The sequence below is a fragment of the Tachyglossus aculeatus genome, chromosome X1, assembly GCF_015852505.1.
Source record: "Tachyglossus aculeatus isolate mTacAcu1 chromosome X1, mTacAcu1.pri, whole genome shotgun sequence".
In the NCBI taxonomy this organism is placed as follows: Eukaryota; Metazoa; Chordata; class Mammalia; order Monotremata; family Tachyglossidae; genus Tachyglossus; species Tachyglossus aculeatus.
The window spans coordinates 55,826,003-55,853,074 of NC_052101.1; the positions used below are offsets into that span (position 1 = coordinate 55,826,003).

Here is a 27,072-nt window from a genome sequence, read left to right on the forward strand (position 1 = left end):
TCCAAGCAGGCTCGAACTGTCCATCGAAATATTCCCTAATTCTCTAAAAGCATTCTAGCCAAAACACGTAGTAAAAACACACGTTATGGCAATTCAAAACTGATTTGGTAAAAGTAATGGAATATTAGCCACTCAATTACTAGTAGGAGTAACATTTATTGACTATTGGTCTGGAGTACTGGACTAGATGATGATGATGATATTGGCATTTGTTAAGCGCTTACTATGTGCAAAGCACTGTTCTAAGTGCTGGGGGGGGATACAAAGTGATCAGGTTGTCCCATGTGGGGTTCACAGTCTTAATCCCCATTTTACAGATGAGGTAACTGAGGCTCAGAGAAATTAAGTGACTTGCCCAAGGTCACACAGCAGACATGTGGCGGAGTTGGGATTTGAACCCATGACCTCTGACTCCAAAGCCCTTGCTCTTTCCACTGAGCCACGCTGCTTCTCAGATGTTCGGGCAGTACAGAATAATCAAGTGACACATTCCCTGCCCAGTAGGAACTTACTGTCTAAATAGGAGGACAGGCATACTCAATAAATACGATTGAATGAATGAATGAATGAATAAATAAAAAGTTTTATAACTAGAGAGGTCAAGAAAAAAATCAATAAAGCAGATATATACACATGAGGGCTTAAATAAGTTCACAGAGGTTAGAGTTAGCTGAAGGGATGATATGGCTTACAGTGCCTGGCACATAGTAAGTGCTTAACAAGTCCCATAACTATTATTAATTGGAGGTGGTGGGATTTTAGGAGAGCTATGAATGCTGAAAGAGCTCTGATCTACCTAATGTGGGGAGGGAGGAAGTTCCAAGCTGGGGAACAATGTGAATGAGGGGATGGAGGCCAGAGAGTCAAGAGTGAGATACAACTAGAATGTTGACTCCAGAAGAATGAAGACAGAGCAGGCAATACTGGATGTAGAGAATAGATAGGGAAGTTGGTGCTACATTTTGGAGAGCCTTGTATGAAGCCTATTGTGAAGAGACTCCACAGCAAATGAAATCTCCTCACAATCAGCTTCATGATTGGAGAGACACAGGAGTTAGTGGAGGGTTTTGAGAAGATAACTGATGATAAGTGCAGCACTATACAATATAGTTTGGAGGGCAGAGAGGCCAGAGGCTGGGAGACAGACAAGGAGGCTAATGCAATAGTCACCATAATAGGTCTTTTTGCTACCTGCTTCGGAGAGAACACTGTTAGGAAATTAGAGAATATTATTCCAATTATGTACCACAAACTGGGTAGAGCATCATACGATTTCAGAAGAAACAGTTATGCATATGTGTGTGATACCAGTCAAGGCGCACATACTGTAATTTGAGTTTTCTTCCAAGTGGAGTTTGTTAGGAACAGAAGCCATGAACTACAGAAAAACTATATTTACTTTTATTAATGCCTGTCTCCCCCTCTAGATTGCAAGCTTGTTGTGGGCAGGGAACATGTCTACCAATGCTGTTACACTGTACTTTCCCAAACACTTAGTACATGCTCAATAAATATGATTAATTGATTGATTGATAACTGAGTGTAATCAGAGAATTCGGTGTAACCTGAGCCCTTCTTTACAGCAATCTAGCATTAGCTCTAGATCGCCACAGAATTTCCAGAAGGTTGAGGTAAAATGGACATTGCCTTTCCAGAAAGTTTACACAAGTAACACGGCCTAGTGAAAAGAGCTAGAGCCCGAGAGTCAGAAGACCTGGGCTCTAATCCCAACTCCACCACTTGTCTGCTGTGTGACCTTGGACGAGTCACTTAACTTCTCTGTGCATCGGTTTCCTCATCGGTAAAATGGGGAGTAAATTCTACTCCCTCCTATTTAAACTGTGACCCCCATGTGGGACAGGGACTGCGTCTAACCAAATTGTCTTGTATCTACCCCAGTACAGTACCTGGAACATAGTAAGCACTTAACAAGTACCATTAAAAAAGCCAAGTAAAGTGGGTAGAGCTACACTTCTTTGGTGAAGTGGTGGAGACAGTGGTTGAAACAGGAAAAGTATTTTTTCTCCCCATGTCTCACTCCCCTCTTCCCCAACCCCTCTGCAATATCTGAATGGGCTTTCTGAAACATAAATGGGCAGTGTCTTTGGTGAGAAGACCACTTCAAAGTTTAGCTGATCATCAAGGGCCACAAAGATAAATAATGAGCCAGATTCTCCCAGTGCAGTAGCCTCCTCCTGGGAATAGCTGAATTAACTAAAGTAACCGCTAATGCCCTGAAAGCAGTAATTTACTAAATTTCAGGTCATTATGGTACCGTAACATAATGACTCAGAATAACCCTTGGAGATTTCCTCAGGAGGCCAGATAAAATAATTTGGGGGTGGGGGGAATGGTTGTGGTTTGTTCACCCACAGATCTGGACTTCTCTACCTTGCTGGTGCTGGGTAAACCCAGACACAGTTGTCCCCAAGCTTGGCAAAAAAAACCCCACTATTCCTCCTCTTTCCTGACCTTTCCAATCAGTTCCTTCTAACAAGATATTTTTTGAAATTCCCTCCTTGTTTTGCATTGCCTTGCCCATGTAGTATTTTGTTAAGTGCTTACTATGAGCCAGGCACTGTACTAAGCACTGAGGCAGATACAAGATCATCAGGATGGACACAGTGGACTGATCTGGCCCTAGTTCTGCTTTTTATAATCCCCCCAACCACTTCACTGCAAACAGCCCTGCAGCCTTCCTCTAAAGAAAAGAGTCGTGCATCCTGGAAGAGGCTGGGGTTCTTAGGAGCAGAGGGAAGACAATACCTTGGATTGAGCCCATTTGAGGGAATTACTATTTAAGGGGATTCAGAAGGAAAAAACAGAGTAGAGTAAAAGTCCATGAACACTGTGTTTTTAAAATACCTTCAAATGACCTTAAACTTAAAATAGGAAGAGTCCTAGTTACAAACCAGGTATGTATTAGTGAGAACAGCTTTGGCCTACTTTCTCCATTCTTATTTTATACCTGTACACTTGTAATCTCAACACTTTACTTATTTCTTCCCACCCTCAAATATCCCACTGTGCTATAAAATGGATCTAGCTATGGGGATTTTTTTTGTTCCTATACTGCTGAAAACAATGAATTCATAATACTAATGTAATAAATCTGAATCTCTTTCACCTCTGAAGATGTCTGCTGAAATTTCTTACCTCATAGAGGCAACAGAGATCTTTTCTCAAGAAAAATATCACCCAACCCTCCAAAAGGAAGAAAGGTTATAAAGACTGTGAATCCTTATGATGGTACGTACATTATTCACTGATGGTGTTCTTGGCTATGTGTTTAGTTTATTGGATATGTCTGTTTTGTGGAAACTTCTTCGGACTTGGGCTGAGCTGTATAAATAGCTGCAGATCGTCCATCAATCAATCAATAGTATTTATTGAGTGCTTACTGTGGAGAGTACAACAGAGTAGACATGCTCCTTTTCTTCAAGGATTTTTAAATGGAGGAGGCAGACACTAAAATAAATTATAGCTAGGGGAAGGCAATAGAGTATAAGGATATTTACATATGTACACATGTACACACATGTGCTACTGGTTGGCAGGGTGGGAAGCTTAATACCCAAGTGCTTGGGTGATGCTGAAGTGGCAATGTTGGGGAAAATAGTGGGAAGGTAATCATGCAACGATGAGATGGAGCCCTCTCCTTTTGGGGTTATGCTTTAAATTCAACTGGGTAGCAAGCCCCAAATTGAGACTGGCCACTTATTTACACTAAGCAATCAATCAATCAATCAATGGTGTGTGTTGAGAACCTACTGTGTGCAGAGCATTGTACTAAGTGCTTCAAAACAGCACAATACTAAAGGGTAGGTGTAGATGATCCCCGGGCACAAGAAGCTTACAGACTAGATGGAGAGGCAGACATTAAAATAAACTACAGATGGATATGTACACAAGTGCTGTGGGGCTGGGGAAGGGATGAATATCAAAGTGCTTAAGGGGAACAGACTCAGGTGCATAGGCAGTGCAGAAGAGGGGGCTAAATCAGGGAGGGCCTCTTGGAGGAAATGTGCTTTTAGTAGGTTTGGAAGGTGGGGAGAGTGGTGCTCTGTCAAAGATGAAGTGAGAGGGAGTTCTAGGCCCAAGGGAGGATGTGGGCAAGGGGTCGGCAGCAAACAAGATGAGATCGAGGTACAGTGAGAAGGTTGGTGTTAGAGAAACAGAGTGTATGGTAGTAGTAGGTAAGGTAGGAGGGGGAGAGCCAATTGAGTGCTTTAAAGTCAACGGTAAGGAGTTTCTGTTTGATGTGGAGGTGGATGGGCAATCACTGGAGGTTCTTGAAGAGTGGGGAGTCATGAACTGAGTGACTTTTTAGAAAAATGGTCTGTGCAGCAAAGTATGGGCTGAGGTAGGGAGGTTGGCAAGGAGGCTGTTGCAGGCAATATGCTTAGTGCTTGGATCAGCCTGGGAGCAGTTTGGATGGAGAGCAGGGGGCAGATCTAGCGATGCTGAGAAGGTAGAATGGACAGGATTTGGTGACAGGGTGAATATGAAGGTTGAATGAAAGTGATGAGTTGAGGATAGTGCCAAGGTTTCGCCTTGTGAGACAGGGAGAATGGTGGTAAAAGGCTCAGGCCAAAAGCTACTTCCTCCCTAATCCCACTCTCACCCAGCCTTGAGGGCTTTTCTTTTCTCAACAAATTTAATTTAACCCTACCATTCTTTTTTTCTAATGGTATTTCTTAAGCACTTACTAGGTGTCAAGTACTGTTCTAAGCACTCCGGTAGATACAAGAAAATCAGGCTGGATACAGTCACTGTCCCACATAGGGCTCAAAGTCTAAATTGGAGGAAGGAAGAGAGGAGGTTGTAATCCCCATTTTACAGATGCGGTAACTGGGCACAGAGAAGTTCAGTGACTTGTCTATGGTCACACGGCAGAAAAGTGGCAGAGCTGGGATTAGAACCCAGGTCCTCTAACTTCCAAGCCTGTGTTCTTTCCTCTAGGCCATGCTGCTTCTCAAAGATTTGTTCCATCTTTCAGTAAGGCAACTCAAGGGGAAATATTTTACAGGTTGCTGATAAATATTAATTTGTTCCTTCAAACACGAAGATAAACTTTCAATAGAGTCTTACACATAAGGCTCTTCTCTTGGGTATGAAATGAAACTCAAGGTAACAGATTTACAAACAAAACTGAACTGGAACCCTCAAATCAATAACTTTGCTTTGGAGTGTTTACTGTCTCTCCCATAATAGTACAACAGGATAACATTAATAAATCCTTATCTTCCCTCCCAAACCCTGCCCTCTCCCTGACTTTCCCATCACTGTTGACGGCATTACCATCTTTCCCATCTCACAAGCCCGCAACCTTGGTGTCATCCTCGACTCTGCTCTCTCGTTCACCCCTCACATCCAATCCATCACCAAAACCTGCCGCTCTCACCTCCACAACATCGCCAAGATCCACCCTTTCCTCTCCATCCAAACCGCTACCCTACTGATTCAATCTCTCATCCTATCCCGACTGGATTACTGCATCAGCCTCCTCACTGATCTCCCATCCTCCTGTCTCTCCCCACTTCAATCTGTACTTCACGCTGCTGCCCGGATCATCTTTGTGCAGAAATGCTCTGGGCATGTTACTCCCCGCCTCAAAAATCTCCAGTGGCTGCCAATCAACCTACACATCAGGCAAAAATTCCTCACTCTCGGCTTCAAGGCTCTCCATCACCTCGCCCCCTCCTACCTCACCTCCCTTCTTTCCTTCTACAGCCCAGCCCGCCCCCTCCACTCCTCTGCTGCTAACCTCCTCACGGTGCCTCGTTCTCACCTGTCCCGCCGTCGACCCCTGGCCCTCATCCTCCCCCTGGCATGGAATGCCCTCCCTTCACACATCCACCAAGCTAGCTCTCTTCCTCTCTTCAAAGCCCTACTGAGAGCTCACCTCCTCCAGGAGGCCTTCCCAGACTGAGCCCCCCCCATTCCTCTCCCCCTCCCCATCCCCGTCCTACCTCCTTCCCCTCCCCACAGCACCTGTATATATGTTTGTACAGATTTATTACTCTATTTATTTTACTTGTACATATTTACTATTCTATTTATTTTATTTTGTTAATATGTTTTGTTTTGTTGCCTGTCTCCCCCTTCTAGACTGTGAGCCTGCTGTTGGGTAGGGACCGTCTGTATATGTTGCCAACTTGTACTTCCCAAGTGCTTAGTACAGTGCTCTGCACACAGTAAGTGCTCACTAAATGCGAATGAATGAATGAATGAATAAATTGCATTTTGGTTCATGTGTTATAAGTAATGGCTGTCTGCAAGACAGAAGATGAAGAGGTAAATCAAAAGCCTTTAAATCCTCAATATTAATTGCAGCAAATACTTCTGCCTCAATTATGTGGCTATTTTAGGCAAAAGGTTTTAAGCTTGAATTACCTGAATAATTGCCTTACTAGCAGAGAAAACTTTCTACTGCAAAATTAGTCCAAGAAACCCACAATAATCACTGGATCAGAATTTACTTGAGTTTAAATTTGCAAGAGATGTTTTACATGGAGGCTCAGAGAAAAGATGATGCATTAGAAGCCAGTTGTTAAACAGTGGCACTACTGTAGTAAGAATCCCTAAGGTAGGGGAGTGAGATAAGAATCACTGCTCTGAGTACTATAGCATATTCATTTTCTAGCAAAGAAAAGCTTTTCTCGTAAACAAGAGGCTACTGGTTGACTTTATTTTTAAAAGCGTGTAAAGCTGAAGAACTAGAGAGAAGCCTTAAATATCTGCAGGAAATGAAAACCTAGAGTGGTTACTGATATGCAAACTGAAGAAAGACCAGGAAGTGTCTGAAACATATGAAAAGCAGAAACTGATAAAGTAGCAGTCTGAAACCCTTGGCTCTCTGTTTTCACCGTTTGTTTTATTTTGGATTGCAAAATCAGAGAAGGGGGTTGGGGGCTGAGAAAGGGAGAGAGAAAAAGAGATTGAGACATGGAGGGAGTCGGGAGGGAGGGAGGGAGGGAGGGAGGGAGGGAGGGAGGGAGAAAGGGAAAGGGAAAGGGAAAGGGAAAGGGAAAGGGAAAGGGAGAGGGAGAGGGAGAGGGAGAAAGAGAAAGAGAGAGGAGGGGAGGGGAGGGGGAGGGGGGGAGGACACAACCATACCAATCACATGATTTGTTCACAAGTCAATTGAGTACAAGTGAGAAGGTTTCTTTGGCAGTTTGGGAGCATGCAGAGTAACATAGCAGGCACAGCATGGAATAGTACTAGACTAATCCCTTTGGGTGGTGTGGGTAAGAGGTGCCAACGTTTGCTATGCCCCTAAGGCAACCTGCAGGGGTAGGCCAGGCTGACTCAGAGGACTTGACTCAGATCAGGAGCTGCCATAGAAGAACTGCAGCAGAGTTAAGTAAATGCAGCTGCATACATTGAAGCAAGAGGGTGAGGGTTGATGGCTGCTTTCTTTCAATTCTTTCAATTCTCATTTCTTTCAATCAGAAAGAAGGCTAAAGACCCATTACTCTCCCTCTCCAGTTCTTCCTCCTTTCATTCCTCATTACGTACTCTCCTTTCTGTGTGGGTCTATAATTCTCTGCCCAGTCCCTACCTTGTCCTGTTTTAGAATGGAAGTTCCTTGAGAGGAGCAATTGGAATATTCTCTAGGATTTTTCTGCTTCCAATACAAATTAAATAAGAAAAAAGTTCCTAGACTAAGGCTCCTCAATAGTCTCAGTGCCTCTCTCCTGCACCACTGATTTGGTGTCTAGCTGGATTGACTGACACTTTACAACTTCCTAGCCTAACCAACACCTTAGTCAGGGTGCTAGGGAGGTAACAAGTCAGAAAACCAAGGACAAGCTAGTGATTCTAGCAAGCTCATGGAGTCAAGTCCTGATCATCATTGTTTCACTCAGTGATCCACAGAAAGTCACATTTTTGTGTGTGTACACCTTTTTCCCTCTCTGCGAACAGGCCAGGATCTATCCTAGATGATCCTAAAATACCTGGCTAAGTAAAAAGGGTAGGTGGGGGGAAAACAATTGTGATATTTTTCAAGCAGAAAAGTCCTGGGTCAATTTGGGCAACTCACATATCTTTTCTATCAGTATCCCCTTTCATAAATGCAACCCCAAGCCTAACAAAGGTGATTGGAAAATGAAATGCAGCAGAAAATAAACATTCGCTGCTGTTCTTTCCCCTCATGAAAATCAGCTACAAAAATTGGATAAGAGCTTTTTATTGATCCTATTTGGGTATATGCAAATCCACCATTTCCTGCAGTACCTCGGGATGATGTATTTCATTTCAAAAGTTAATGTTAAAAGTCAATTCCTCCTCCTGAACAATGATTTGTATGTCATTCCTCACAATACCCAGGTGAGGTAGAATGTCTTGCTAGCTCCATTTTACAGATAAGGAAACAGAGACACCATTAAGTTAAATGACTTACCTTTCTCAAGGCAAGCTCGCTTTCATCCACAGCCTCTAAGTTTCTAGTCTGTTGTCTGGTAGTATTAGTATTCATCGAGTGTTAGTGTGCAGATAATAATTATGGTATTTTTTAAGCACCTACTATGTGCACCATACACTATTGTAAGTGCTGGGAGAGAATACTCAGGTGGCAATTAGACAAGGTCCTGGTCCTTCCCCCTGTCCCCCGGGAGGCTCACTGACCTTTGAAAATTGACATAATAATAATAATAATAATAATAATAATGATAATGGTATGTGTTAAGTGCTTACTATGTACCAAGCACTGTTCTAAGTGTTGGGGTAGATACAACATAATCAGGTTGTCCCACATGGGGCTCACAGTCTTAATCCCCATTTTACAGATGAGGTTATGTTATGCACAGGTTATGCACAGAGAAGTTATGTGACTTGCCCAAAGTCACACAGCTGATAAGTGGCAGAGCCGGGATTGAAACCCACAACCTCTGACTCCCAAGCCCGTGCTCTTTCCACCAAGACACGCTGCTTCTCGGTAAGAAAGTTGTGCCTTCTTAGAATCCCTGGGCCAAAGTGAAAGTGAGCTTGAATCGAGAAAGTTAGGCAACTGCATGTTTCCTAGCCCCACTCTTGAACTCAGTAGGGCTGGGCATACTGCACTGAGGCACAGCCCCTTTCCCAGTGCCTTGAGAGGGGCATAATTATGGGAGGGGGGAGGCTCTAGGGATCAGGGGAAGGTTCATAAGGAGTGTAAGAGAGGGTAAGTAGTCTTCCATGTCCACAAGGATAGAGAGAATTCAGCTGATGAAGCAGAACATGGAGCGATCTAAAGACGAGGAGGTTAGATTGGCCATTAAGGAGCCTAGGTTTTAATTTGTTCTGTGTCTAAGGTTAATACAAGAGAGGTGGGCAAGCAAGGAAATCCCCCCAAATCCAGTGGAAAGTAAAGCCCCATGTTTTGGGCAGAGTTAGCTCTGACCAGCCTGTCATTGTGTGAAACTGGTAACAGTCGGAGCTGGCCCTAGGCAAACCGTGGCACTCCTGGTTGCCACTGCAGTCATAAGTTTCCCCACCGCAGTTTCCACCTAGCTGTGAGTACCCCTCCTCCTCCTCCTCCTGTGCATATACACATATCCTATCCTGGTCTCCAACCCAAGCTCCACCCCACCTTAGAGCCAGCTCTGCCTGGGTCCTTGTCTCTTACACATTTTGAATAGTACCAAACACCAGGTCTGACCTGAATCTGCAGGCCGCTCCAAAACAATCAATGGTATTTATTGAGCACTTACTGTGTGTGGATCACTGTATTAAGAGTGTTGGGAGAGTACAATGCAGCAGAATTGGTAGACACGTTCCCTGCCCAGAAGGAGCTTAGGGTTTAGAGGTGGCTTTCAGCTGCTCTTACCTCTTAGAGTGCCACCTTTGGTCTGCATTTTGCTTAGTGCTAAGTGCTTAGTACAGTGCTCTGCACACAGTAAGTGCTCAATAAATACGATTGAATGAATGCTGGCTAGTAACAGAGAAGACCCACTATTTTATGGTGTTTGTTAAGCATTTACTAAGCACTTGCACCCAGGCATGTGCCCAGGTGATGCAGGATGGGGCTTTGCAAAGTCCAGAAAGACCCTTGTAATGCCCCTTACCAAATCTGGTGGGGGGCAACTCTGCCCGATCTTGATAGGATGCCCACAGCTGATGGTGGGCTTCCCTGGCGACACTTCCAGTTTGAGAGGTCTTCCCCCGACCATCCTATGTTTGTGGATTTGTGCCAATTGGATACATATGTGTATATGTACTCATGTAAGTGTGAGCACGTGTGTATGTCTACGGAGCAGGGGTACTTACTGCTTTTGAGCTCATACCCACAGCCAGGCCAGAAGTGTACATAATAAAAATAATAAGTATGGTCTTTGCAAAGCACTCACTATGTGCCGGGCACTGTACTAAGCACTGGGGTGGATATAAGATAATTAAGTTGGAAACAGCCCCTGTCCCACATGGGGCTCACAGTCTTCATCTCCATTTAATAGGTGAGGAAACTGAGGCACAGAGAAGTTAAGTGCCTTGCTCAAGGTCAAACAGCAGACAAGTGGCAGAGCCAGGATTAGAACCCAGGTTCTCTAACTCCCCAGGCCCAAGGTCTTTCCACTAGGCCATGCTGCTTCCTCATTCCTCCACTCATTCCAGGCTCCCTCATGGCCCTTCCAGTCCCATAAGTTGGGTGGAGCATCTCTGGGTCGGGATGGCCCAGGCCGGCCCCCTGTGCCCAGCACAGTGCAGGTACTTAACAACCGTTTCTAATTATTCTGCATAAATAACACCATAGAAAGTGGAACCCCCAGCTAAACAACAATCTAGAAAAACTGCTCCTCTTACAAACCTGGGTAGAGTGAGGTCATGTTAGTCCCGTCTTTGACTGCAAAACTGAGCTTGAAAGGCACCCAGTCTAGGAGAAGAAAAATTCTGCTTTAAAGTCAGTAACGCGTGCCAAAAGCCTCCAGAGGTAAATATTTATCTATGACCATCTTAAATCTCATAGGACCTGGCAGCTGATTTGGGTGCGGATAGAAATGCGAGGGAGCACTCCTTGCTTCTCTTGCAGTCACAGCACCCTGTCGATTTTTGTTTTTATTTTGTCTATTTGCTCATGTGTTTTATACTTGTTTTAGCATTTTATTGTTTCATCACTCCTGTTGTGTCTGTCTCCATTCCCATCTCTCGCTCTTAGAGTCTTAGATCGTACACCCCTTGAAGGACAGGGATCGTGTTCTTCGTGTACCTTCCTACCTGCGTATTCTTACCCAGCATTCATTATAGTGCGCTGCACACAGTAAGCACTTAATAAATACTATCACTTACTCCTACTATAAGATAAAGGGCTGTGGCTACTATGGCCATGGTTTAAAAATAGTGAGTTTCAGGTGGGGATCTACTTGTTTTCCCCAGCTGCCTTAGGGAGGAAATGATGTCACTGTGCTCTCTAAACTCTGATTTAGGGTGGAGGGCTATAGGAGGGAAGAGGAAGACATTTTAGCTTTGGAGTTTGCTATTATAGCTCAAGGAGCCTCTGCTCCTGGTCCCCAGCCTTGAGACCCAGTGGGTTCCCCAAGGGCAGGATTGAGGGATTCTCTGCCCCTTGAGGAAGCAGGGAGTGGAGGGAATAATAACAATAATAATAATGATGGCATTAATTAAGCGCTTACTATGTGTAAGGCACTGTTCTAAGCGCTGGGTGGCAGGCTCTTACAACAATGGAAAAATCCTTAAATTCTCATGGACACTACTGGACTTTGGGCTGAAGGGATAGATGCTTGGGGAATTCAGGACTGCTACAACTGCAGAATGGACTCCTGCAGCTTCACTATCGTTCCAGGATTTCCCCGCATCTCTCCCCTGAATCTGAGTTCAGTAATTCAAGTTGCCTTTCCCTCCAGGCTCTAGAAACCCCAGAATGTATAGGGATATGCAGCTAAGGCCACTGTAACTGTGGCTCCTTCCCATGTAATGGAGGAGAGGGAAGCGGTGGCTGGGTGAAGCAAAGACTAACAGATGATTTGCAATTCTTCAACTCCCACACTCCTGACCTCCAGGCACTTGCTGAGATCAGTTCCAGCTGGCACAGGATGGAGGAGGACACTATTTAAAAATATAAATACAATAAACAACCACAAAATTCTGAATTTTCTCCATGGGCTCTTTATTTCCACTGAGGGAAAATTTGTCACCACCCCATAAATGATTGATAAAATGGGTTAAAGTGGGATGGAAACAGGATGAATTAAATCAGTTATGACAATGCAGGAACAATTTACGACCTGGGATGAAATTTGACCAGCTTTGTGGCTGGTCACTATGGAAGCTGGTGAGGAAAAAAATGACCCCCACCATCATATGTGTTTTATCTTTTGGGGGTACCTGGTCCCAAAGTCAGAGACATTAGGAGAGGACCCATTCCTACAGCACCTGCCTTAACAAGGCAAGGAAAGAAATGCTTTTAAATAGTCTTTCATTGGTGCAGGATTTAAAAAACAAAGAACAAAAAAAACCCTCCAAAAATGTAAAGCTCACCCAAAACTAGGGAGCAAATGTGTGATGATATTTTTTGTCATTATTGTCGATTCTAAACAGTTAGTGAGCCCGAGTTCGACAGCCTAGTTGTTAAGCTAGGGGTCTCTCACACAGACTCCATAATGAGCTAGATCTCTGCCATCTTGTATTGCTATGGGAAATACCACATATGACTAAGAAAAATGCTGAAACCATTTCTAGAAAATGAATAACTGTAACTTATCAAGTGTGTTATGCACATTTTTCAAGTGTGTAGAATGAAGTTCCATAAAGTGAGAGAGGAAGAGGATCTGACCTTTTATCCTATAAAAGTTCAGACACAATCTATGAGGCAACTGATATGAAAAAATGAACTTTGTTGCATTTTACAATATGTCTTATGACCTCAATAGAGCAACACCCTGTTCTGTTTATTTGTGTTTTATTACTTGCTAGTCCCATAGTTATAACTCAGTTTACTTTTATTTGAAATATCCCTTCCCCACCTTGTTTCCTAGATAGCCACTGTAAACAGGGTGAATTGAATCCTCCCCCACCCGCCCATCCCAACACATACACCATACCACCTTACCACCCCGGGAAAATAAAAGATATAATCCTACTTTAGGGAGAAGGATGAGAGCATTTGGGCCAGGGAAGTGAACAGAACCTACTTCAAAATGGAAGAACACAGGCCCTTATAGGAAGGAGAGTGAGAATCAGAGACCCTGCCGAAAGAAAGAGGCATGGGAGTCCTCTTGCCCTCAAAAAAAAGTCAAAACAAATTTGCCAGAGCCCTTTTCCTTAATGAAAGTAAAATGTGGGAATTGCCTATGTTCAGTCTGTCTTAGAGATAGCCCCACACTTCTTTTAACACTCCACTTTCTATGGGGCCATCCCAAGGAATGAGGTAGAAGACTCTCTCTGGGTTTCCTCAAGACCATCATGGACCGAACGTGAGGTAAATGCCAACGGTTCAGCAGTAAGGAAACTGGGCATGTGGTCCTTCAAGCCGACAGACTGAACTTGAAGTTGTTAACTGGCTTAAAGGTGTCACAGTGCAAGCTTCTGCGAGCACTTCCCCCTTGTGGACGTTACTGTTCTCTACAGCAGGGCAAGAGGGGCCAATCAGTTGCACCCTTCCTTATTCGGCATTGTGCGGGGAGGTGTGACTTCTCATACACACAGCTTGACTCAGGAAAGAAAAAGGGGGGTGAAGGGGGAGAAGAAGAGGGAAGCTAAAGCTAGAAGCCTGCATTCACACATACAGGATTGAGTAACCTTTTGGCTCTTGGGGCATCACTGGAGCCAAAAAGAGGAGAGGGAAGTTCCAAAGACGTGTCATGGCCAAAACTGTGAAATGATTTGGGTTTAAACACTGCCCTTATTAACAAGTGGGATGGACCAGTGCTGCTGTTGCCAAACTCTTTCCAGCGATTTCACTACAATTTATGTGCATAAAGGAGTCTCAGTTTGAATTTCCTCTGAATGGAATTTTCCTAAGTGTTCTTGCCTTATGTCTCAACAGCATGCTTCTTTTTTTTTTAGGTAAGTAGGAATGTCTTAGGTTGAAAAAAACATCTCTCTGAGAAGCCCAGTGGTTCCTCCACCCCATGGGAGACAATTATTTTGTCTCAGTGATGTTCCTCAACACTGTACTGCTGAAATAATATGAAGGGAAGTACCAGTTAACCACCCTGATGATAATTTCCATCCAAAACACCATTGGCTTCCCTTTGTTCTACTCCAATCTGAATCCCTCCTCTATAGGATGAAGGCATCCCTTTCTCCATCCCACCTCACCCCTCCACCCTCTCTAAATGAGATGCCAGGACTGAGCCCCACAGGAGCACCAACCCTGGCTTAACCTCTGTCCCGTTAACAAGCTAAGAACTTGACCCTTCTTCTACCACCATTCCTCTTTTCATTCCTCTTAATCCCCAGCCCCTTATTTCCAAAACTATAATCTTGATTTATTGACATTTTTGTGTATTCTCAGTTGACCTCTCTATCCTTGGAATGCATTCATAAAGGTAGTGAAGCACACCAAAGCACACCAAAGTCCAGGCTGATTCCAAGAGATTTCTTAATCAGAAGTATGTCTCAGCTTGGCACCACTGCCGTCCTCACTGCACTCAAGGAATGAACAAATTATTTACCAATAACCTTTCTTCTGTCAACTCAGAGATCTTAGATATAGTTCTTTCTGTGGGCCTTATTTGGGGCTGAGAAGCCCAGGGACATACAGTAGCTTGCTGGTTTTTACTAGTGAGTCTATGGGGATTTAGTGTTATTGCGGGATTGCAAAACCACCATAATAACATTATTCTGTTTTTTTTCCAGAGTTTCACAGACCTTAAAAGATAGTTTCTGAAAAATCATGAGGTGGGTTTAGCGGATTTGTTGGGTGTATCTGTCTGGAGTGTCAATTCATAAAATTGACCCAAGTCCTGGCAAGTTAATTCTGGGCAGCTGCTAAGGCATAAGTGCCAGAGGTCAGTTCCAGAGGAAAGCAGGCTTTAGGAATTGGATTGCTTGCCTCAAACAGTTGTCTCAAGGTTAATGCTGTTTGGCTGAGTGGGAAACTGAGATACCAAATTGAAGTGATTTACCCAAAGCCAGGTCAGCTAATTTGCAAGACTAACAGTCAGTATTAGACCTTCAAAAGTTGCCTCCTTAGGGTCACAGTCTGCTGGTACAAACATTAGGCTGTAATTTGTAGAGGTAGTTGTATTTCATGATGTTGCTTTGCAGTAGTTGCATTAAATAGCTAGATACCCACAAAGCAATAGAGAGAAGAAAAATTCCCTACAGTTACATATGGCCTTTCAACTTTGATGAGCTCAGAGCAATTTCACATTTATTCTAATGACAGCCCTGTGAATTTGATAGGAGCAGGTTTTAGGTAGCCTGATTCTCCCTTTGGAGAAACAACACACCCCGTGGAGACCTAGAGGGGTAAAGAGTCTCCTGCCTCTGTCCCTTTCTTTGATTCTTCAAGGCAATGGGACCATCAGCTGGAGGTCACCCAAACCATACTCCTGGTGGTGCAGTTTAGCTGCTTGAGGGAACAGAGAGAGCGGCTAGCACAGCCTGAAGAAAACCAGAGAGATCCCTTGCCAGCCACAACCCCTTCTAGGGCTATCCCCCTGGGGTGGTGTTTAGAGGGCCAGGGATCTGATCTACCAACTCTACTGTACTGTGCTAAGCGCTTAGAACAGTGCACTCTGCACACAGTAGGTGCTCAATGAATACCATTGATTGATTGGGCAGAAGGCTGCCATGCTTTAGAGTGTAGAGAAAAGAGGGGAAGAGAGAGACATCCTCTGCCTCCCACACTCTCTCTCCCATTCCCACCTCTGGGAGGGACAATTGGGATTATAATCCTGATTTTTACAGAAGGAAAAGCTGAGGCATAGAGCAGGGCCTCACTGTCACACAGGTGTCTGAAGTGAAGCAGGGTGAGAGCCCCAGTGCCCTGACTCAGTCAAACGTTCTGTGAGACTATACTGCCATGAAAGTTATTTTTGAAAAAGATATCTATATCACAGATTCCCTTTCTAGCCCTTTCCATTGAGTGGTGCAGTGAAAATGGTCCTCCCTGGGTCTGTCTCTGTCTCTGTCTACCTCTCTCTCCTGTGACTTTTCTCTGAAATAACAGGTTTCTTTGCAGCCCAGGAAATAATTGGATTATTCTTAAGATCATATGTCTTCACAAGGAGATAGTTGAGGCAAACTGAAAAATCACATTACTCCTTTGGGAACAAAAGAGGCTGTCAGAGAGGTTTCATACTGACATCCAGAATTTTAGATGGCCTCCGGAAATATGAAATCCAAACCTCTCCACATAGTAGTATTACTATTTATTGAGTGTCCATTTGGGAAACAGAATACGAAACAAAGAAGTGACAAATTCCTGGCCCACAAGGAGCTTACACTCCAACGGGGATGACCTGAGAGCCATGGGTGGGCATATAAGCATAATTTAAATGGTATGATTCTGTTTTGGTTTGGAGGGCATTTATTTTCTGGCCCTTAAGGGATTTTGGTAAACTTCCCCTTTACAATAAGCAGTTTTGTGTGGGTTTCCAGACACAGAATAATGTGGAGGTTTGGAAAATTTTGTAGAGTTGCAGTTTTCATTTCTGCATTTTTCCCAATGTTCAAAATAAGCAAAAGAGAAAATAACACCTGACAAGTAAACTGGGATTGCACATATACCAGGATCGTGAGGTATTAGGACCTAGGTCCCTTTCCAAAACTCTGCAAAAAGATTTCAGCCTGTCCCAGATCAGTGACTAGATGAGCGATTTGCTGATCCGATTTAATTTTTGCTCAGATTACAGGAAGCTTCACAAAGAAATGACTAAGCTAATGCTCATCATTACAGCATTGGGAGCAAGTCACCTGAAGCTTGATAGCATCAGGCACCAACTTTTCACTGCAACCCAAAGTTCTGAGAGATGGGTAGCATTCACTCTGTGTTTAACATGCCTGAGCAGCTGAAACCATTTCTCAGACACAGACACGTATTTCTTTAGAAATCTGTAGTGGCTGTTCATCCCCTTTCAGGCACTTGAACCTAAAGAGGGCAGTTTTTATAAAGTCTTTCCCTAAATGCAGCCACGTGTCTGAATTGCTAACAGCCTTGCAATAGCAACACTTTGTCCTTATAAAGCACCTTTTATCTATGGACCTCAAAGCCATTTACAAGTTATTCTTAAACTATCATTGTTATGCCTCTCTGCCTTCCCTTCTAGACAGGGAGGGGAAGGGTCAAGTAATTCAGCCTGGGTCATACTGGAGAGTCCTGATGGTGTGACTGACCTCAGGAGGTCAGAAGCCTGCTGCTTAGTAACTAGCAGAAGAAATAAAAAAGGTTTCATGCACAATATAGTTTGAGCTTCCCCTGACTTTTATGTAGTTGTAAGTGCAGGGATCATTTGCTTAGCATCTGGCTGTCCCCATGATAAGGGAAGAGAAGTCATCAGAAGACCACCATTCATTCATGCATTCAATCGTATTTATTGAGCACTTACTGTGTGCAGAGCACTGTACTAAGCGCTTCAGTTCTAACACCACTGTGGAGTAAGCTGATGTCCCCCGTGGAGTAAACTGAAGTCCCTGGGCTCTCCTCAACCTAAGACAATATTTCTGGCAATTGGAAATGAGTGCTGCCCCCTGCAATGAAAACCATGGGCCACTGACACTTGGAGGCAGAAGCTGCCTGTGAAGGGGGAGTGTCCCAGAAGTCCACCCTGGGACTCGCAGCACTTCCGTCATAGCCTCCATGATGGCCACCCTTGCTACCAAGGATCTTCTGGAGGCCACTGTGGCAACTTGGGTGGGGGAGGGGGGAATCCAGAAAAGGCCAAAGGTCATCCTGGTGCCACCTCTAGTTGAGTGATCTCAGCCCTTGGCACCAATTGGCACAAATACATCAGCTGGGGTGCAAGCACTTTAACCTCAAGTCAATACACACCCAACTGGGAGCCCCACAGGGCTTGGAGGCCCCTCTCCATGTGGGCCCCAAATCTCATTTAGGAAAAAGGGGAGCCCCTTGAAGCTCCAGCATAAGGTGACCAAAGGTCCTATTTTGGGTTGGGATAGTCTTAGTTTTTAGGTTCTTGCCAGCTGTTCAAAAGGCCAGAGGATCCAGACAGAAACCCTCACCTATAGTAGCAATGGAGGTAGGCAGGAGCTGTGGTTGCTGTGGTTGAAAATGAGGAAGTGGAAGAGTCCCCACTCTCAGGTAGTGGCAGTGGGAGTCTCTACTGTCTGACCCCTACAGGGCCTCCCTACGGCCACTGCTGCCCATAATAATAATGATGGCATTTATTAAGCGTTCACTATGTGCAAAGCACTGTTCTAAGAGCCTGGTGAGGGGAAATAGTGTTGCTGCAGGTGAACTGGTCTTTCCAGCCTGCTGATAGAATTTTCTGGAGCAGGCTTCAATCAGCTGCACCAGAAATTCTCATCACTGGCCTGAAAGGGCTAATTCTGGCGCAGCCAGCAACTAGGTGGCCAAAGTTGCCCATGGCCTCTGGAGATCATTGCCACTGTTGCCTGGAGCACGTTAGGGGGCCTGCACCTTCAGGGTCTGGGTTGGGGCAGCTGGAATCCCCATCACCAATGCTGCCCAGGCCTTACCACAAGGCTCCCCGCCATTGCTGCCCCAAGTCCAACAGGGAGAGCCATGCCACTCTGCTCTGGGTAGTGACAGTGGTCATCCCCCTGGCAGGTAGGCTGTCCATTCATCCAGATGGATTCCAGATTGTCCTGGTTCTCAGCCGGCCTTTCCCTTGCCTGGTACCGATATGGAACTGGATGCTTTCCTTTCCCACTTTTCATTTTTGGCACCAAGAACCCCTCTGCCACGACTCCTGTTGCCAGATCCTGTGGCTCAGGCACTGACTTCACACTGGGCTGGGCGGGGAATGTAAAGGCTATGGACCAAGTAGGGGGTTCAGGGGGCCCTTTGGAGAAGCACTCTCGGCTTGCGAAAAATCCGTAGTTTTCCAGAAAATGGTGCCTGTGACGCCACTGTGTTACGTCGCATGTACATGGTAACAAGTGTGACACCACATGGGATTCCTCGTCCAGGACTCGCAAGGAGTATCAGTGGCCAGCCCATTGACACAAAATCCCACTGGCAGGGCCCAGAAAGTAGAAATGCGTAGTTCACCTTCTATGTTTGCCTGTGGGTTTGTGTAAATATCTGTGTTTCTGCCTATCTGCACGTGTCTGGATGTATGCCCCCATTTTTTGTCCCCTTTCCGCATCCACTTCATTTGTCCTCTTCTCCCTTTCCCTTTTCCTCTCCATTTCCCTCTCTCTTTCCTCCTTTTTCTTTTTCCTTTCGTCTTTTTGTTTCTTCTTCTTTCAGTGATTTCTCTCTGTATTTTTCTTTCCTTTCTGCTTTTAGCCCCGCTCCAGGGAGTCCCTGCACCCTGTCCCAATTTGAGCTCACAAAAGAAAAACCTTTCACCTTTATTCCAAGATGCTTTGAGGCACCTTAGCCTTCACTCCCATCATGGATTGTGGAGAGTGAGAGGGTAGAGGGAAGATTTTCTGCCTCTTGCTTCTGGTGGGTGAAAAAACAAGGGTTTAAGAGCCCTCATAAGCCCTCCGATGAGAGGATTAGGCCTCGCTGGGCCTCCATATATCTGAGGAGCCTGCTGGGGCTCCCTGAACGTGAGGGCAGGTGCCCAAGGGTTATCAGAGTAGCTAGAACTGCACTGGGGAGTTCCACAGATCCTCGTCCTTCACCACAGTGACAAGGGCTGCAACTGTCACCACATAGCACTAAGAACTCTAGGATGAAGGCCGAGGGTGACCATACAGCTAACATCCCTTCTTCCAGCAATGGGGGTCCCCAGCATGGGTGGGCAATTAGAATACCCGCTCCAGGTGCAGGTCAGAAAGGGGTGCGGAGCTCCGGTTTCCCATTAAGTATGTTGGTGATTCGTCACAAAAAGTAACTGCAATCTGCTCAGCTGGGCATATTCCCAAACACACCGTACTCCCTCCCCAGATGCACTGTGTTTGTGTGCTTAAAAAAAAATAGAAATAAAAACCTCCAGTTTTCTTGCAGTCTTTGCAGCCCATCTGAAATGGCTACATGCCTGGGGAAGGGGAAGGGGAGAAGAGTAGGTGCACAGTAGATGGTGTGACAGCATCAGTCCATCCGTGCCGCACCACCTGGTTGAGCATGCTGGAATGGGCAGTGCCCAAAGCTCCAGGTAGAGAATTTGCCCTAGGCACAAAAATGCCCATTTACTCTACAGGTCTCCCAGTCATTCACTTGATGACATGAGGATGAGATCAGAGAATCAACAGGTTTCCAACCCTCCTGATGGCCAGGCCCCAGTTAGCAATCCCTGACAGACACAGAACTGGTTCAGCACTCTCTCAAAAAGGAGTTTCCTCCTCTGACAGCCACACCCTCCTAGCAAAGGCAATAATAGATCATACATTACAATTAATAAAAATAGTGCTGATTACTATCAACAATAGCTATTAATAATGACCACTGTATGCTAATTATTTGGGTTTTAATAAAAAAGAACCTAAAAGAAAAACTGTCATAAAGGTTTTCTATTATTTTTATCATTCCATTTTAATGTAGTTTTCCAAATGGGAACAATTGTTTCATTATTATACTGATTAGCCCAGACCAAACGGAAGTCAGTTAGGCAGGTAATGGATGGGGAAAGTCAGGCAATCTGGGAATACTTATTATTTGGGAATTAACAATCTAAAATAGAGCTGCATACTTGGATGCATTAAGGTACAATTTGAATTCTGGAAAACGACAGATAGAGAGGGATAATAGAGGCATGTAACAGCAAGCCCATCTGTGTGCTTTCTATCACCTTGGCACAAAATATGGACTTGGAGGCAACAAGGGGAGATTAATAAATGATATATTTGACAAAAGGAGGCAAACAGTGCAAAGACCAACTCTGGGGACAACTAGCTGGAGAACAGTGGATCCAAGACAGATCCAGGAGTGAGCAAACGAGACAGAAGCTCACAAAGTGATACTGCTATAAAGAAGTCTAGCCTATTCTTCTAGGAATGGATAAAGATACCCTTTAGATAAACCAGGAGGTAATAGCTACTGAATAGCCCCAGTGCAATTGTACCTACTGCCTCCATGAAGGAAGGACATAGGAAAAGTAGAGAAAGAATACGAACAAGAGAAAGAACGCAAATAGAAAGCTGGGAGAAGGCAGTGGAGGAGGGGAGGGTTAAGGAGTTAAATTAATCTAGTGGAGGAAAGAAGAGCCATAGGGGCCAGGTTCATATAAAAATACCTTCATAGTATCCACATAGATGAAGGGAAAGAATTAAAAGCAGAAGGATGAGAAGCCATTATTTGAAGCTATAAACGTTTGTGTGTATGGTCTATGTATAGATGTACACATACATCTATGCATGTATCTATGGATTGAGATATATATGTATATACATGAAGAAAAAGCTCTTAAAAACTCTGCAGTCGAGCAGAGAAGGAGAACTTAAGGAACAGTCACAAAGGAACTACTACTCTTGACATCTTAGCAGAGATAAAAGGAATTCATAGAAAAATGATCAATACTTGGACCTCAAAAAATGGAGAAGGGTCAATGAGGGCACCCCAAGTAATCCTTTCAGTCCTTATTATCTCCCACTTTGAACTTCATAGAGCTAGCTTACTTAGTATGCATTGGAAAATTGAGAGGCCAGCGACGGGTATTCCAGACATTTCATTTCTAGGTGATGGTTTCCAAAGTGGCTCACCTTAGGAATGGTTAAGAATTGGTTTAATTATCTGATGGTTATTTTCTACATGAAGAGGCTCGATGGTCTAGTTTGTACTATCTAGACACCCTCACAAAGGCCACCTGGGAACCCAGAATCCATCAGCATGGTTTTGCAGATATGCCAGAATCAGAAAAGGTACAGAAAGGAGGCTGTGTCTTCTCCCCAAGGGATGGCCACTCTTGGGATAAGGTGAAGGCATACTGGGATAAGCAATTTCTCCAGGAAGCTTCCTCCTATGTCATTCCTGCCGTAATAACTGTGAGGACAGAAGGTTCCCAAGTAACCAATGTATGAACAGTGATAATGATGATGACGTTGACGATGATGACGATGGAGGCTCCCATCGAAAACGACGGATGAGCCTCGCTCTGGAGACTTCAGGACAGAGAACCTGCACAGAGGAGGAATTGATTATAGTGATAGTGGTTGGCTCAGTGCCACTCACACTCTGTCTTCCTTGCCAGATGAGTTCCCACTGGGGCAGGCACATTGCAAAGTGCACGTGAAGGCTCTTTTTCTTTCATGTAGGACCCGTTTACAGCTGAAGCGACTGCGGCATAGTGCCAATGCTGTGCCGTAGCATCACGACCCAGCAGGTTGTTGCCTTGAGAGTCGCTGTAGTCTTTGATGCCCACGCTAGCCAGCTGTTTCTCAGGATTCCTGTTGGCCCCATCCACATTCTGGAACACCTTAGGTAGGCCTGTGGTTAGAAACTTTCACCACTGATGGCAGAGCCCCAACTTACAGAGCCAGGACTAGAACCCAGGTCTCCTTTTTCCCAGAGCCATGTTCTTTCCCCTGGACCAGCAGCAGGACTAGATTGCACTGAATTGTAAAACAACTAAATGTTCAAAGAATTCTAGCCTTTCCCATGAAAAATGGGTACACAAATGAGATTCATCAAAGTATGTATCTTCATGCCCCCAATCCAACCCCACTCACCAGTCGAGACTTCTGACCCCTCCTCATTGGGGATGGGCAGAGATGGTTCCTCCATAGGGTGTGGCACTGATGGAAAGTAATGAATGGTGGTAGTATTTGTCTCAAAGTGATAATGGTTAAGATGGTCCCTCCAATTACTTCAATACTAAATGCTTGAACATAATCACCTAAGCAATTGCCTTTTACGGCATCTTCCCACAAAAGGTTGTCTTCTTCAAAGACAATGTGGGCATCCCTGTTTGAAGATATAACTGTAGCAATATTACCAAAGGCATCATTATTTCTCCATGGATTTTCACATCACAGGGACACCACTGTGAGTTTGACATCTTTGTGCCAAATTTCTTCAACCAATTCATTTTCCGAGGAAATGTATTAACTTGGGGGGCAGTTCGTGATACTGGGGAAGTCTCATTCTGAGAGTTAACTGTTAACAGATTAAAATCTACTTCTGAGACATATGATCAGTTGGAATTCACCCATTTCCTAGACCTCACACAGCTATCCCAAAAGTTCACACTCTTGGGACTTGGCAGTTTCTGAAACTCTTATCCCCTAGAGTTTCTCATGCATGTCTAACAGAAGAGGCAGTGAGATTCTTACCAGATGATGAGTAACTCATAAGTTGTGTCACTTCCCTCAAAAGAGAAGTAAAGAAAAGCCAAGGGGATTAGGCTTGACTTGGGCTGCTGCAATCCTATTGCTGTTGATCATATGCTTGTTCTAGGGTAGTACAACCTCTCCATTTGGCATTCGTTGCTACTTTAGGATAGAAGGTCTAGAGTATCTGGATGTTTCCTTAACCCAAGGAACAAGTTTTTATTTGTTTTTGATATTCCAGTGGGTCTCATAGTCTAACCTCGCACACTGCAACCCTGTTCCATTTCTTACACTTTGATGATTTACCTTCTCCTCAGATCTGAAAGAATAAACTCTTTTCCTGCTTTTTCTCCAAGGAGTTTAATCTAAAATCCTAAAGGACCCCAAAGGAAAACTGATAACAATATTGGACTGCAACTGTAACTTCTTTCAATCACCATTAAGGGTGTCTTGTGGTCACTGGTTCAAATTTTCCCATAAAGTGTCCCATTACTCAACAGACCCCTGGCGTTGATCTTACTGTCAATATCCAGGCTCAACAATCATTGACTGATCACTAGTTGATAGTGTTTACTGAGTATGAGGAAAGGCAGAGCTGGCTCCCACATAGGAATGGATTTGGTTTTTCTTTACTTTTTGACAACTGTCTCTCAAAAATTATTCTTCTCTTTTGCAAGGATCTGTGACTCTGGGTTAATACTGCTACTACTCGGTCTGATGACATTTCCTCTGGGAACGCCTAAGTACGGTCAAAAGAATACTGTACTCAAGATTCAACAGCACAAAAGAAAGGTTTGAGGGCATTGCCACCAGAAATAGCCCCATGTGCATTGTCGTCCCCCTGAACAGTGAATTGAGTGAGAGCTAAAGACCATGACTGGTATAACAACACTAAGGAAAAAATCTCTACTACGGAACTTTTATGGGTAACTGATCTCTAAGGGAGCCCGAGAAAGAAAGCTTATTAGTCCTAGCTAGGAGTTCTGCCTGAGTCTCTGCTATGGGACCTTGGGCAAGTTACTTCACTTCCCTGTGCCTCAGTTACCTCATTTGTAAAATGGGGATTGATACTGTGAACCCCATGTGGGACGGGGACTCTGTCCAACCTGATTAAATTGTATCTACCCCAGCACTTAGTATAGGGTCTGGCACACAGTAAGCGCTTAACAAATACCACGGTTATTATTATTCTGACTTAGGATACAAACAAACTATATGAAAAACAGGAACAGTAGCACTACTTCCAGTTTGTTTTTCTTCTATAAAACTACTGGTCTAGGAGGTTGGGTTGCGCAAATTGTTTTTATCTAAAAAGCAGAACCAACATTCCAGCTCAACAATAGCAAAGCATTTGCCACACAGCATTTTGCTACATATTAACCAGTAGTAGCTATGCCAATTTAATATAGCACTATAATTTAGAGATGTAAGTTATTTTCTGAAAAACACTGATTTATGAGAATTTGGTCTAACATGAATGCTGGTGGCCTTGACAAACTCAGTGAAATAATGCAAGCTTGGAAGTTATGCAAAATCAGTTCTGAACCACAAACAATGCAGACATTTCATTTTTATAGCTAATGTTACACTAGGGGAATAGTGAATAAAGCCTCTAAAACACTTACTTATTGTGAAGAGATACTGGAGCAGAACTTCATTGTTAGCACAATGACTAAATCGGAGACCTGCCATTGAAATGATAGGCAGCATACATTTTGAACTATAAGAAGTGGTTGTATTTTCTTTACCTAAAAAGAAACAATTCTGTGCCAACAGCCTCTCCCAAACTATGAAACGTCTACTCTAAAGACAAAGCTGCTTCCTTAAAACATCTGCATCAGAACTGGGTGCTATTGGAGGCTACTTTCATGGGCACTGGAGTGTTTCCATAAAAGGACTGACATATGTATTTGCTACTTACATTTGCATTTGAAGCTATCTTTAAAAAAAAAATCTCTCAAGGGTGCTGAGGCCAGTGCTAAACAGCCAGTGTCGCCTAAATAATTAAGAAAACAGTAGGCTTTTAGGCCTGAATGATCTACACTGCCCAACTCACTAGGTTATTAACAATCCATCCCTTCTGTCTGAGCTACGTAGAGATGGTGACAGCCGAAAACTGGGTCTTACACAACTGCAATTTGTTTGTGTAGTTCATTTCTGTGAATAGGTGGCAGGTGCCCAGAACCTTAACATAAGTAGCTATAATACTCCTTCCGACATTTTGTAAAAAGAATGTGTGGAATTTAAGGTAAAATGACACTTACATTCAGAAGGGTCTCTTCAGAATCAATTGTTTCCTTCCTGTTGCAAAATAGAGGAAATAAAAAAGAGAAGAAAAAACAGATTCCGTCAGGATAATTCTATGCATGTGACTTGACATCATCATACATGTGACCCCACTACAAAACAACATATGTGAACTAAAAACTATTAGGACACTGAGGATTACTGCACCACAGAAACTGAGCTTTAATTCCCCCATCAGTCATCCCCGTGCTTACTGGTTGCAAACTGTCCCAGAAATTCTGCCAAACATTTTGAGAACAAGTAAATTGCTGCAAAATACAGTCTTACTGGGACCAAAATAAAACACCGAGGCAGCCTTATTTGCAATCAGAAAAAGAAAATGACACTTTAAGTACTTTCAAATTTCTGAATTGGCAGCCTCCAGCATCCCTCTCACCCAATAAAACCCATGGTGGTGTGCTTACCACAGGAGCCCTGGCCCTGGCCATCTGAAGACAAGTGACTCACATGTTGGAAGGTTTGCAATTACTCTCCATTCTGGGTAATTTACTCGATCTTGAATCCTTTCCCTCTCCCAGTGCTTGAGTCACAACCTGACCGTGGAGTGAGCAGCCTCGAGTTCAAAAACAAAACAAAACAAAAAAACCCAAACCCCTCTAATAGCTAAGGCAGGACAACCAAAAGCAACCAGGTAAACCTGTCTGCTTGTTAGAGAGAACAAACCTTTACTAGAACCATCCCCTTTGATCAATCTTACCATTGGATCCCAACTACCATTCTCATTATATTTCTGTTGCCAATGCCAATGCCAACACTGATACAGACATTCATCATCTTTCCTAGAGCCCAATGTATCAAGTTAGCTTTGATTCCAGTCAACTGTATTTATTGAGCGCTTACTGTGTGCAGAGCACTGTATTAGGCGCTTAGGAGAGTATAATAGAAAAATATAACAGACCCATTCCCTGTCCACAATGAGCTTACAGTCCAGAGTCTTTGATTTCTGGGTCTTCTAGAATCCCAGAATCCCCACGCTGCCAGATGGAATGACATTTTAAGGGTCCTGATAGAGTCTGCATAATGCACATTTTTCAGAACAGTTCCACTTTCCAAATTTCTCTCCCTGTTTCTCTATGGAAGAAACGACACTTGCAGGAGACAAGCTGTCTGTGATGACCTGTCTTCTTTGACAGGATTTTGAGAGGGATTTTCTCAGATCTAGGTTCCTGATACAATTAAAGCCCAATGTAATTTCCAAGGGTATGTTAGTCTTCAAAATCCTGCTAAAATTAGGTCTCAGATAAAATACACCATTACCTTTATGGCTACGCTTCTTCAGTTGGTAAATTATTGAGGGACTTGGAGGAACAAGGCTATATCCGGCCTTAATACCCCAACATTATTTCTAGCAGATTTTCTGGAAGCTGCTAATATGAACAGGGGCTCTCCCATGAACAAGAAGCAAAACAGAACAGCCAGAAGAAGTGAATATACTTCTCAAGAGAGACTTTTGCCAGAGAC

At 44.0% G+C, this 27,072-nt stretch overlaps 1 protein-coding gene across 6 annotated transcripts in view; it reads right to left on the minus strand.

Annotated features, from left to right (window-relative positions):
* Positions 1 to 27,072, minus strand: part of SLC6A6 (solute carrier family 6 member 6) — a 196,371-nt gene that overhangs the window by 70,420 nt on the left and 98,879 nt on the right. For 3 of the 6 annotated variants that reach the window (XM_038772387.1, XM_038772385.1, XM_038772384.1), the window contains exon 2: positions 25,569 to 25,605. Coding sequence is in view for 3 of the 6 variants with exons in the window: in XM_038772389.1 (XP_038628317.1) it covers positions 22,705 to 22,759 (55 nt within the window). In the remaining 3 variants the exon portion in view is untranslated. Of the gene's footprint in view, positions 1 to 10,786; positions 10,853 to 22,704; positions 22,771 to 25,568; positions 25,606 to 27,072 lie in introns of all 6 variants that reach the window. The other 3 variants (XM_038772389.1, XM_038772382.1, XM_038772383.1) reach the window with 2 other exon arrangements.